At 37.9% G+C, this 13,357-nt stretch overlaps 1 protein-coding gene across 9 annotated transcripts in view; it reads left to right on the top strand.

Moving 5' to 3' along the window:
- ANO3 (anoctamin 3) overlaps positions 1-13,357 on the top strand; it is a 451,605-nt gene that overhangs the window by 393,786 nt on the left and 44,462 nt on the right. For all 9 annotated transcript variants that reach the window (XR_011440741.1, XM_070273456.1, XM_070273457.1 and 6 more), the window contains one exon: positions 13,130-13,212. Coding sequence is in view for 8 of the 9 variants with exons in the window: in XM_070273456.1 (XP_070129557.1) it covers positions 13,130-13,212 (83 nt within the window). In the remaining variant the exon portion in view is untranslated. The remainder of the gene's footprint in view (positions 1-13,129; positions 13,213-13,357) is intronic.

Below are 13,357 nucleotides of genomic sequence, written 5' to 3' on the forward strand. Positions count from 1 at the left end.
CCACTGTGGTGCCTTTCATCTGGAACCCTCCTGTTTCTTCACACCCATTAATTAAGTCTCACAATATGTATTAGAAGAAGACATAACTCCTCTTTGTCTGAAATGGTGGAACCACTTACAAGTGGAGTTTCCAGAATACGAAATCACATTGTCACTGATGGATCTGAAAATAGAACCAGAATGTAGCTTGGGACCATGCCTCAAATAAAATTAAAACATTGCTCTAGATCCAAAATGGCATCTTTTTTTACAAATCCTGTAGCATCACATGCCTGATGCTGATGTCACACATAGAGAATTTCTTTTCATAGATCAAATTCATTAATAGCAGGTTCTGAGTTTGAAAAGATATAAGTTGAATTCATGTTTTGTCTCCCCCTCGGAGCATGGACACTTTTGTGCAAAAAAGAAATACTTGATGAATAATAAAATAAATAACATCATGGCTGTATTATCTGAGAATACTTCAATGATAGACTTTATAAATACAATGGAAATTGATGGCTGAAAATTTTCTTTAGGATGATAACAGCTGTTTCAATCTTCTGTTAGAAGAGAAATAGAGGGATTATTCATGAATGCTGACAGTTATTTAACATACAAGCTTGTCTTTTTTCCAGTTAAGTCATATGGTGATATAATATGGTCTTCTTCATTTAACTTTAACTTTATGAAAGGTCAAACCATTCATTTTGGCCCTAAGGACATTCTAGGACAATGTCATTTGTTAAGTAGAGACTGTGACATAGCATATACACACATGCAAGTGTATGTACTTGCATGCATACATACATAAATGGGGATCTAAGAAATGTTGTAAAACTGGTAAAGCACATACAAACTTTAATTCAGTTCGAAGAAGTGAATGACCTAACTGTAACAAATCCTATTGTATTCCTATCTACACATTATGTGAGCATGTTTTCTCAGTAAATAGCCTTATAAAGACAAAAAATTAAAATAGAGTTGATGCTAAAACCTATCTCGTTGTAGTAATAAGTAAGAGGCATCCATGGATACCTGAGCCAGTTGAAAAACAAACAAAAAGCCCACTGATATCCTCAAGACATGTGTTTATAAGAAAATCTTAGATTTTATGTTTAATATTAATTAAATTTTGCAATAAATTCTATTTTATTGTAATGATAACAATTCAGATTGGTTTTTTAAAGTAAGAGCCTCATGTTCACAGGGAATTTTAAAAATTATTTTAAGTGCAATGATTGACCCTTAAGATGCATAAAGAAGAAGGTGAGGGCATGAGGGGGGAAAGGACAGTGAAAATACGATGGAGTCAATGGATTGAAAATCTGGATCCAGGGATTGTTGGAAGTGGAGTTTACAGGAAGTGGATTACAAGGATGGAGGTGATAATTGGAGATTATGGAGGGTCTGCAGCCATTGATCAAAAGTATGCCGTGGGAGTACATGAGTGAGGTAGAGTTGGAGAAAACAACTTTGGAGATAGAGAGTGAAGAACTGAGAAGCTAAGGTCCTGGAAGTATTATCTGTGTATATTGTAATTTCAAAGAATTATTTTGGGAGTCATGTTGATAAGAGTTACTTTAAGCCAAGAGTTAAAAAAACTTTCAGAGAAGAGTGGAAGTGTCCCCAGGGAGCAGTAGATTACTTCCACAAGGAGAGAGTAGGAATTATGGATTTATAATGTAAGACTCAAATCTGTGAATCTTTAAGGAGGAGGGAGAGAAAATGGTCTTGAAGCGGCAATGAGGAGGAGGAAATTTGATACCTCATCTTCAGTACCTGTTGGCATGGGAGACAAATAACCAACTCCTGAGGATGCCACATGGAACATGGGGTTTCAGGGGTGTCCCAGGTTTCAGTTAGAGCAAGAATGTGAGAGAACATAAAAGACTTTGCTGTTCATGACTTTGAGTGAAAGAGGGCGTGGGGAAAGTGTCTCAAAGAGTTGGGAAGGAGTGGGAGATGGTCACAAAGGCAATCCCCATTTCCCTAGAACTAGAGGATCAGAATCTGAGGGTAAGGGGTTGATCTGGAAATTTTGGTCTTGAGGTAACTGATACGAACAGAGTTTAGGAGCATAACGATTTAGTCCTGATGCACCCAACTGTGAGTGATGACAGGAGGGAAAGGCGCATGTGTGTGTGCACACGCATGTTTGTGTAGGATATGGGGATGAGGGCATCTTGCCAAGATGGAGTTCTGGGCTCCCTCTAGGCTCCTGCTGATAGAAGAGTTGTGAAGTGAAGGCTCTTATTCCTAGTACCCGAAACAACTTTTCAACCGTGCAAGTAACAGCCTGCTGGCAAATGATATTTCTCTCTTTAACAATGACATGATGTTCTGTTGTGTGGAAGTACCATGCACCTGATGGATTCCTGTATGATGGAGGATATACTGTTATACAACTTTCCTTCTTTTAGAACCCTAATTTTGTTATAGAGTCTAATCTGTTTAGACAACTGTTGCCCAGTTTATCAACTATGTAATCTATTTTTAGATGGACAATTAAGTGAAGTTACAACCAGACAGAAATATAATAAAATGGCGAAACTGGCAGATTAATAATGTTATAACTTATTTTGCCACTTTTAGGAAAAGATCCAAATGCTTTATTAATGCTTTCTGAAAAAAAAATATTAAGGCAGATAATTAGGAAGTCCTGACATCTCTAATTCGTTTCTTTCTAATTAGAAAAGTTGAAATAGCTCCATAATAACCCAGGTGTCAGCAGCAGTCGTTGTTATTCACTGAGTGTTCTCAGCACTGAGCCTTGACCTGGAAAGGGGCAAGGTAAGGAAAGAATGAGGGGCCTCGTCTAGGTCCTTACACTCTGAAGGAGCATCTTGATTTGTTCCTTGGCTCAAAAGCCAGGACAGAAGAAAAGGAAACCTGTGACCTGAAGGGGGTTTGAAATCCAGTTTAAGGGTGAATGTACAATGATGGTGGTATTTTCGTCCACTTAGAGGAATATCAGGGCCTAAACACTTGGTAGAGAACAATGAAAACATGTTCTGTTAACTAACCTGACAGTTCCTAGAAGCTCTTAGCTACAGAAAAACGAAGAAATCTTTGTGCTGAATCAGGAGAGACTCCAGAAAGGACATGAGAGAGGGTGGCCTTGTGAGAAAGCCCCTCCTCGGAATGGGTGTCTGAAACCAGAACCCCTGCCCTAGGAGTCAGAGTGAGCTGGAGTACAGAGTTGAGTGCATTTTGAGGCAAGTTCATTAAGCTTTCTAAACTTTGGTATCATTGCCAATAAAATAGCAGTAAAATGATTTCTTGTACATCAAGCTGTGAGGATTTATGGAGTTAACGTGTGTACAACATTTAGCAGAGAGGCTGACACATGGGTGTTTGATGCATTATAGCTATGTATGACAAGGAGATATACAATTTTGGAGGCTCTCTTTAAGAAAAGAATACAAAATTATGAATATAAATGAGGTACAAAAGTATCTGGAAAAATCACAAATTTACAAATTTTAAAAAGCTCCAAAATACACAGAAAACCAAAAGCCGGAAAAACAACATTTTAACTAACTTCCTGACACATCTCTGTAATGCTTTATGTCTGCAATTTTTTTACCTCTTATATTTAAAAAGATATTTCAGAGAAACTATAGAAAAGTAGTTCAGTCTTTCCTCTTCCTCTAGAATGGTTAATTGAAAGTTATTTTTTTATTATTGCTAGTTTTGAAAAGTTTATTTCAGCTTCATTCATTACTGGTAATGTCACGTACATTTGTAATATTCTCATAAATTTGAGAAAATCTCTAGTATGTTTCATATATGAGATGAAATTTTGGAAATAGTTTTTCCATAGAGTGGTTTCTGGCTCCATATATTTCAGATCTTATTTCTTTTCCATTATCAGTGGTGGACACCATAGGCCACGTGCACCTCACCATCAACCCCTGGCCTGATACCTGAAAGATTCAGCATATGACCTGGAAGGAGTTTCCTCAGAATCCATGGCTACATTTGGATAGTTAGTAATAATTGAGCAACACAAGGAAGTGCCTGCAAACCACATAAATATATCTTACTAAACCCAAACGAAATGTATCCCGGACTCAACATTTCCATTAGTCAACTGTCAAAAACACCCCTGGCCACCACTCTACCACCCAATATTTGAGGAAGTCAGAGATTCTGGCTGTGTCTACAGGGAGCTTTTAGTTACATGAAAAGTGTAAATATAAAAAATGTAATTGTTCTTTGACTAATTGAGTATTTGCTTGAATTGTGGACCAAGAAACATTATGTTTGCCTCTGCATGTCTGGCTCCACAAATTCAGTGGTCTAATAAATGAAAAAATAAAATATTTTTAAGCATTAAGTTATTAGCATGTATCAAAATCTTATTAGAGTTTTACTGCAAAGGAAAAATCCTCTGAAAGACCAGGGCAAAGATGTCTGTCTTGGTAGAAGCATTTGTAAGAAAAGAGAGTGATTAGTAATCATTTTTAGACTCTACAAAAAGAAACAAGAAGGATGTCATGTCAAAGGACTTTAGACTGTCGGTTGATGGGCCACTGGGTAGATGAGCAGATCACCTCCCAGAAGTTCTCCATCTCATGTATGTCTGTGAGGAATTTGTTTAAACATTTTGTTTGTGATGCTAATTTCTTCCCAGAAGGATGTTACAAATTACATAATTCAAAAAGTTCTATCCCAAACTATGTTTGGAGTAGTTTTTCCTTTGGCGTGGAGAACGGTCAGACTTTGGATGTGGGTTTGAAATTCCGACAAATGACCTCCTCAGGTAACTTAACCTCCGAGGGTTTTAATTTGCTTACCTACTGAGTGAGATTAATAATCTTTATTTTACCTGGGTTGTTGTGGAAATGACGTTATCAACTTAAAAGTATCTAGCACAAAGTCTGGAACATTGAAAGTGCCCGATAAATGCTAGTTCTCTTCTTCCTCTTTGGGAGTGTGATGCAACTCATTTTCACTTTTTGTATGCTCTTTGTAAGAATAGACAAACACTGTGCTCTCAAAAAATGTTTTAGTTGAATTATTTACCCTAGAGGCAGCTTCTATATCTTAAATACAAAAGTATAAAAAGGACGATATAAGTCCCTTGCTAGGTCATGGGCAAAAGATGGAAAGTATTATGTGGAAAGTGATTGATTGTGACTGAATTTTTATAAAAGTGAAACAATTGAAATATATATAATTGATACTCGCTCCATTTTTCCTGCAGAAAAACGTACAGAATCTTTATGCAGTAGAAACCAATAACTTTGTCTACAAGGTTTTCTTCATTTAACAATTAGCAGAATGTTGAACAAATCGGTCATAATATATTATATTCTTAAATGAATTAAGCATAGTTAGACCACTTACAAATTGTACCTCATTTAATTTGTACAACACCCCTATGAAGATGAGTTTATTTTTCTCATTTTTAAGTTGCGAAAACGGAGGCTTATCATTGTTCAGTCATTTGTCCAAGCTCACACAATTAGAAGAGAGTACAGGCAGCTTTCAAACCCAGAACATTCCTACTCCAAGCCATGCTCTTTGCCCAGCACCACATTGCCATTCCTAGATGTTCTTTTGAGGATCATTGCCCCAGCTGTTCCAGGGATTAACTGTATCAGTGTCCCATCCTGGTGGAGTTTCCTGGGGAGGACAGACCAGCCTATGAGCAGGATGAGGCTATTAAGGGGCTCAGCTATGAATTTGTTTTTTCTTTTTTCTGTCATAAATTAACAACCAGCATGGGCATACCTCTGAGTATCAGCAATATAACAGTCCTAAATATACTGCTCAAGAAAAATACCTTGGATGGAATTACCAATGTTTTAATATTAGCTGTGTACTGATGATGGAATTGTAGGTGACTTTTATTTTCTTTTTTATGGTTTTAATTAATTCATTCAGCATATATTTATTGAAAGCCCAGTATACAGCAGATATTCCTAGACCCCTATATTTCAGAAGTGAGCAAGACAAAGTACTGTTCTAGTTATTTTTGCTAGTGTTAGATTAGTAATCAGATGATGTTCAACAGAATTAAGGAAAGAAAGTGTATCAAATACTTGAATGGTAAGATGAGGAAAGGGCCTGAGAAAAATTAATCCTGTGCTTTAAAAATATTATGATGTATTTTATGAAAAAAATACATGACAAAAAGCTGACAAATTTTTATTCGTATAGGACTCCTCCAATTTTTTAGCAATTCAATTGAGAGTATCCATTTTAATTTGAACAAATGCTACTGAAATGTCTATCTAATATACAAATGCCAATAGCACATTGAGTAACATGAAGAGGTAGCTTTAGAGGGACTCTACATCAAAGTTAAAGAGTCTGCTCTGGTCAAGATTGTGGTGAGAGTTCTCATTGCTTTACTATAACATGATGCTGTTTATGTGTAGCTTCTTATTTCTAAATGAATTTTCCTAGGGGGGAAAATATTGAGTCAGATTTTAGGAATTGGTGAAGATTTTCAGCACTGAGGGTTCAAAGGCTGGCCTTACCATGATCTTAGAATCTAGTTATTTATTGTTTTCTTTCTTACTGAATGTTGTTGGAGAAGGAGGAGGAGGGGAGGAAAACTGGAAGTAAAGTTGGAGAGAGATTCCATGTCCTTAGACGAAGAGGAGAGTAACAAGACAAGCAGGTCTTGACTAACCAGTTCCAGGTGTGGCTGTGTCAAGTACCATTCAGCCCAAATGCTCAAAATCAGCCACTTCCCGCTTAACTTTGCTTATAGCCTCTTTATATTCATTCACCCACTCCATACTCACATAGAGAACTCCTTTAATTGTGTTTCTGTAAGATGTTAACCAAAAAAACAGTAACTTTCCCCAGGCGTAGAAATTTAAAATGTTCCACATTCATGGCCCTTCTGCTAGTTGTGAAACCTGTCTAGTGAGATTTGTATTTCTACCTCACATATAGCTATGTTGCAATACTGCATGGGGAAAACACTATGCTTGAGGATGTTGCTGAAAATAAATCTAGGGAGTGGAGGAAAGTCTTCAGTAGTGCCTGGGTGCTGTCCAAGCTGGCCGGCTCAGAGCTCTCGTTCTGATAAATTGTTATTTCAGCTGGCTTGTCTTCTGAGAAGGCTTTGTCTCTTCTGATGAAAACAATACTTGGAATTCCTTTTACTTCTCCATATTCAGACATATGTAACTTCATTTGTGTTTGGAATTGACTTCTTCCCCCCTGCCCTCCCATAACCACCCCCCCACCAAAGTATAGTAAAGTAGTTTCCAAAACTTTTTAAGTGATAATTATTTTTCCAAATAAAATTGAACTTGATTGCTCAATGTATAAAAAAGATCAAGAAGGGGCTTCTCTAGTGAGGGACCTCTTTCTTCGCATGTCTTCAGTGAAATTCCATGCAACATAATTTGAACAAGAGCACTCGACCAGGAGTTAGAGTCACAATTTAACAACCATTTATTGAGCATTTTCTGTGTGCCAAGCACTAAAAATGCTAGGGAAAAAGGCACTCAAGAAACTTACCTTCAGGTATAGAAGAAAGCAGGTACAGGCGCAAGTGTAATGCCGTGTAATAAAGTATCGAGAGGCATTGGCAGATTTCTGGGCAAGTCCGTGATACATGTCAACCACTCTGGGCCTTGTTTTCTGTAAATTTAAAATAAATGACTTGAACAAACTACACATGAAATCTAACCTCTTTTACATGCATGGCTCTTGATTTTATTACTCTGTGCCATAGACTTAGGTCACAAAGAAAAGCCATTGGAAATGCACATGAGGAAACGGGAGTACAAGGACTAGATGCAGCATGTGCCTCGTGGACGTGTTTCTAAGGTTGAGAAGAATACGTCATTATAATCAGAGAGGCGGGAGTAAAAAAATAGATACAATGTATGGTTGCTAAGGAACAGAATTCTGTGGTATCTTCTTTGGCCTTTCCTCAATACTCCTTCTACCTCCATGACTCATGTGAAACCCCACTTCTGCTGATAACAAAATGCCCTTCTCCACTGGAGGCCTCTTATCCTCGAACTCCATGCCCAACCTGGGTTCACAGAACCAAGGGGAAGAGTTGATAAACTTTCCACCTAGGATGGTAAAAGGAAGGTAGGCAGTGCTTGCTTCTTGTACAACATATACTTTGGAAAGTGAAAGTGCTCCGTAATCCACTTCCCACAGACAATTAGTGTTGACACTTTAGTGTATATTCTTTTGGGCATTATGTATCTATAGCTGTAATATATCTAATTTACCTAGGCACACACACATATATCCATATTCTATTTATCTACATCTGCATCTGTATTGACACTTCATTCTTTGTAAGTGAATCGGCTTTCACGTTATACACTTTCTTTTTTAAAGCATTTCCATTTTAACATGAAGTAAGTTTAATATGCTCCCTCTCCTCTTCACCATCCCATGAACTCTGTCACCATGCTCCTTCTTGGCCATTTTCTTTGCCCTTAGGACAGAGTCCCCTCCTTTGAACCCCAGGCTCTTGATTCCTGCTACTCCTTCTGTATCCATATCTACCATCTCCAGTATACTTCTTTCTTGATGACTTTCACAACTTGCTCTCAGATTTCCATTTCCACCTATTAGCATCTCCATTCTCAAGTCTATCCATTAACATGTCATTTTATTATATTTAATGCATTGTAGGATGGTAGAAAGAGTGTGAATTTTTGAGTTAGAATGATTTAGGTTCCAACCAGCTGTGTGACTTCAGCAAGTCACTTAACCTCTCAAAATCCCAAATTCCTAATCTGTAAAATTTAGAGTAATGATGATAGCCAATTTATGGCACATTACATATATACCTGGTATATATAGTTGTCATTCAAATTTTTAACAACTGAGAATGACTGTGATAGAGGTTTGACTGTGATAGAGGTTAGAAGTAATGTGTCTAAAGTGATTATTAAAATACTTTATAAATTGTTAGAAATCAAAACAAAATGACAGCCATTATTTCTGACAGCTCAACCTCAGCATTCTGATATTGAGGTTCTGCTGCCTCAATAACCATGACTTTAATTTCCATTCTGCTTCTCTCATAAGCACAATTGCTTTTCCTCTAGGACATGGTTCTCCATCTTGCTTGCACATGGGAAGTCTGTGGAGGCTCTGGAAACACACTGTTCCTGGGGTTTTGTCTCCAGAGATGTTGATTAGTCTGAGACGTAGCCTGTGTATTGGGATTTTTTAAAGCTGTAAGATGTTAAGCTGTATAAATCCCCTTTGATGTGGGCTCGGCAAGGCGAGGAGTTGAAAGAAAGATGTCTTGGACACTTAAGGTCTGGTGGTAGTGCTCCTTTATTCAGAGAACAGCATGGGGACAGGACCCATGGGCAGAGAAGAGCTGCAATGTGTTGAGGGTTAGGGCTAAATTTATAAGGCGTGGGTAGGTGAGTTATTTTTTACTAGACAAAGGAAAGATAATGTAAAAAGTTATTAAAATGGTATCAGTGTAGGTGGAGTCTGGTTACTGTGTGGTCGTATAGCTTTAGATATGATTCAGGTCATATAGATTGGCACGTAGGGCAGGACACCTTGGGCTTCTCTCCCTGGGCCAGCCTTGATCCACATCACCCTTGATTCAGTTCTCTAGCTCTTCCACCCTTCCTACATTTGCATCCTCGCTAAAACCTGTCTGTGATTAATGTTCCTGTATTCTTTGAATCTGCTGCTTGCTTCAGAGACCATCTTATCCAGCCAGGATCCCAGAGTTAATTATGCATGCCAAACTTTTCACCATCAACTATAGTAAAATGACTAATGTTTGCTTACCATTTTCATCATTTATAAGGTACTTTTTTCAAAGTCACTGATTTATGGAGCCCTTCACAGATTTCTGTATCTTCTTGAAATTCCCATACTCAGCATTCAGTTCCTAACTAGATGCTAGCTCAACCCCTTTTCTCATCCTCTGCTATCAAGAACTGGGTTAAATTCACAGAGCTCTTCTGGAAGAACAACGGCACTGAATTGAGTGAACTTTTTGCCCACCATCTCACATTTCCATCACTTAGAACCTACTCATTTGTCCAGGGGGCAAAATGGGAGCCAGTGGGACAGATCCTGCTGACTTAGGGCAGCATAGTGGTTTATTTTGTTAGGTATTGTTGAAATTTGAGTGTGTTTAGATGGACTGAGCACTTTCTAGGTTACGGTAGGCCTCAGCTTTTCCTACTATATTCTACGAGGCCACACACATTTAGCTACCTGAGGACCTCGAGGTCACTTCAGCTGAGTGCTTCTGCATCACTCTTTTTCTCAGGTCTTGGCATAAATAAATACCCTTTCTCCTGTCCAAGGTTATTTAATCTAGTTGTGTCAGGGAATTGTGCCTGCCTTTTTATTGCTCAGCCTACTCCTCAGATTCAGTCTAATTGCCTCTGTTTGTAATCTGGGTTTGCAGCTGCCCTGAAACTGGCTGTGGAAGGGGATACGATCCTCCCAGCCCCCTAATTCCTTCCCAGGCTCCCACTGCAAGCTCGAGCCTCCTGCTGCAAACCTGTGCAGGTCTAAGGGGTGGTCAGAGATCAAGTCAAATATTTTTAATCATATAGTATTTTAAAAAATATTTATTTTATAAGATTTGGGTTTTGAGGTATAATTTACATACAGTGAAATCCACAGATCCTAAGTATATGTTGACCACTTGTGAAAACTACGTAAACTTGAATAACCACCATTCCTATTAAAATACATAATATTTTCATCACCTCAAAAAATTCCCTCATGCCCTCTGCCAGTCACCCCACCCCCAGAAGCAACCGCTGGTCTAATTTTCAGTTAGCTATTTTATTATTAGTTGTATTTTTATTAAGTTATTAGGGATTAGTAAATGGCAATTTCCTTCTTTCCTCGACATTTGACATACTGATAAATTACTCTGTATGCCCTGTTTCTAATTAAAATTTTTGGAAGTGAGAATATGGATTCACTTCAGAGTTTAAATAAATAATCTGTGAATAAGATGAATATATCTCAAGCTGAGAATGGATTTTTACCACAAAGGCTAGTTTAATATTAAAATTTAAAGTACACACTCTGGGGCCGGCCGGTGGTGCAGCGGTTAAGTGCATACGTTCCGCTTTGGCAGCCCAGGGTTTGCTGGTTCGGATCCTGGGTGCAGGCATGGCACCACTTGGCAAGCCATGCTGTGGTAGGCATCCCACATATAAAGTCGAGGAAGATGGGCATGGATGTTACCTCAGGTCCAGTCTTGCTCAGAAAAAAAGAGGATTGGCAGATGTTAGCTCAGGGCTGATCTTCCTTGGAAAAACAATAAAATAAAAAAATAAATAAAGTACACACTCTGCTTTCTGAAAAAGATCCATATGTCTCCAGTAATGCTGTTGCCTTCAACCTACAGTCACACCAAATGCAGTTTTCAGGGTCACAGACCAAGATGAGCTTTATTTATTAGATTTTCTGGGAGATATTTCTAGCCCAAGTATATGCTGGAAAGATGAATTGAGAAGAAAGTATGCGACACATTTAAACTTTAAACGTTGACTAAGACCAATGATAATGAGCAATTTGTTGCACATTCTCTGTGTCCTATGCTACATTAAAGATGTTAAGTCCCAGGCTTGTAATCACTTTCTTACTTAACACAGTAGGGTTTTTTCCTTCAGTTTTCCTTTTATAAGGAACTATTTCTCTGTGTCTCCTTCAATTTACTCCTCCATATCCCATTTCGCTCTTAAGTTCCAGGTCTCCCTGTTGGTGACAATGATTGTGGCCAACTAGTTTAAAAGAAGATCAGTATTTGGAAAATCTCACTTGTCTTGCCATCCATGGAGTTTGGTTGTATAGCTTCTTTGAGACATACCTACTCTTTGAAAACTACAGAGAATCAGTAGATGGTAGTACTTATAGTATGCCTGAAAAAACAATTAAGAACCTGAGGACTGTATCTGCCAGTCAGTGTGAGTGGAGAATAACTAGCAAGAGTTTCAGTCCTGGCTCTGCCATTTTGGACACAGTTACCACCTTTGTTTCCAAAGTTAGGGGATGATAATACCTGCCATATCTACTTGTAAGCGTTATGAAAGTGACAATGAAAATTAAATCCTATGTGAGAAAGCACTTTGTAAATTCCAAAGTGTGATAAAATGTAAGATAATGTAATTATGAACACTGTATTTTTTTCTAACCAATACCAGTGCTGATTTTTAATTGTAAAGAAAATAGACAACAAAACATCAGAATCATCTTCCCCTGACATTGTTTTGCATTGACTTCAAGAGGAGAAGGAAGGCAGGTTGGAGAAGACGACCTCACTCCTTTGCCCTATCAACTGCTTATGATTTTTTTCAAAAAACATTGTTTCTATGCTTGTACTGTAATTCATTATAACTCTTATTACACTGTAAGTTAACTTTAAATGACTATCTCCCCCTACTAGGTACGGAGATAACTGAGGTTAGAGTACCTTGCCCAAAATCAGTGAATAGCAGATAGATAGATGGATGGTTGGATGGGTGAATGATACCACAAATTTTTAAGAATGCATGTGTGAACTCTTAGTTATGTCCACAAAATCTAAAATACTGTGAGGTGAAGTCCACTTAACCAGAAAGAAAACAATCTCTGTTTACACAGAAAATCTAGATAATGTTTCAGTCATTTCTGTACTTTTTCCATTGAGTCTCTTCCAGTCCATGCTGAGTCCATGTATAAAGAGTGTCTTCTGTGGTCTCTCTTTCCTTCTCCTTCCACCATGATAACTTTGCTCTTTTCCTCTCTCGCCTACCCCATCCTTGTCTGCGTCCTGGAGGAGTAGCATCTGGTCTTTACTGTCATTCCTGGAGAAGGCTTATTTAGGTCTTTTTGATAATTTTAAATAAGCATGTACAACTCAAGAGGGGCAGTAAATATTTAGTTCACTAATATTGATTGACCTTCTCTTGTAGTGTCACTTTGATGGTCATGCTAACAAATCTCTCCTTATTTAGCCCAAGGAAAGAACTCACTCCCCTCCAGGAGTGCACACTGAAATGGAGAGGAGAGTGATGGAAAAATAAAATTCCAATTGTATGAATTTAATTAATTTTAATAATTTAATAATATGAAATGCATCGGTCCAAAGGAAAAAAAATGATGAAAGAATGTGATGTGGTTGAGTAAAGAATTGTAATGATAATAATATTACTATTTATAGCCACAGTCTTCCTGGAGTTTTGGAAAAGGAGAAGAAGTACACTGACCTACACGTGGGACCTGATCGAGTGGGAAGAAGAGGAGGTAAGATCTTAGGAAACCAGGAGATAAGGAAGCTGGGATAGCACATGATGCAGAAAATTATTCACTGCCCTTAATGTCCAAGCTGGAAGCTGCTAAACACCATTAGATTTTCCCTTGATGTTTTTTACTAATAAGATTTCTTACT

Source organism: Equus caballus, chromosome 7 (assembly GCF_041296265.1).
Source record: "Equus caballus isolate H_3958 breed thoroughbred chromosome 7, TB-T2T, whole genome shotgun sequence".
Taxonomy (NCBI): domain Eukaryota; kingdom Metazoa; phylum Chordata; class Mammalia; order Perissodactyla; family Equidae; genus Equus; species Equus caballus.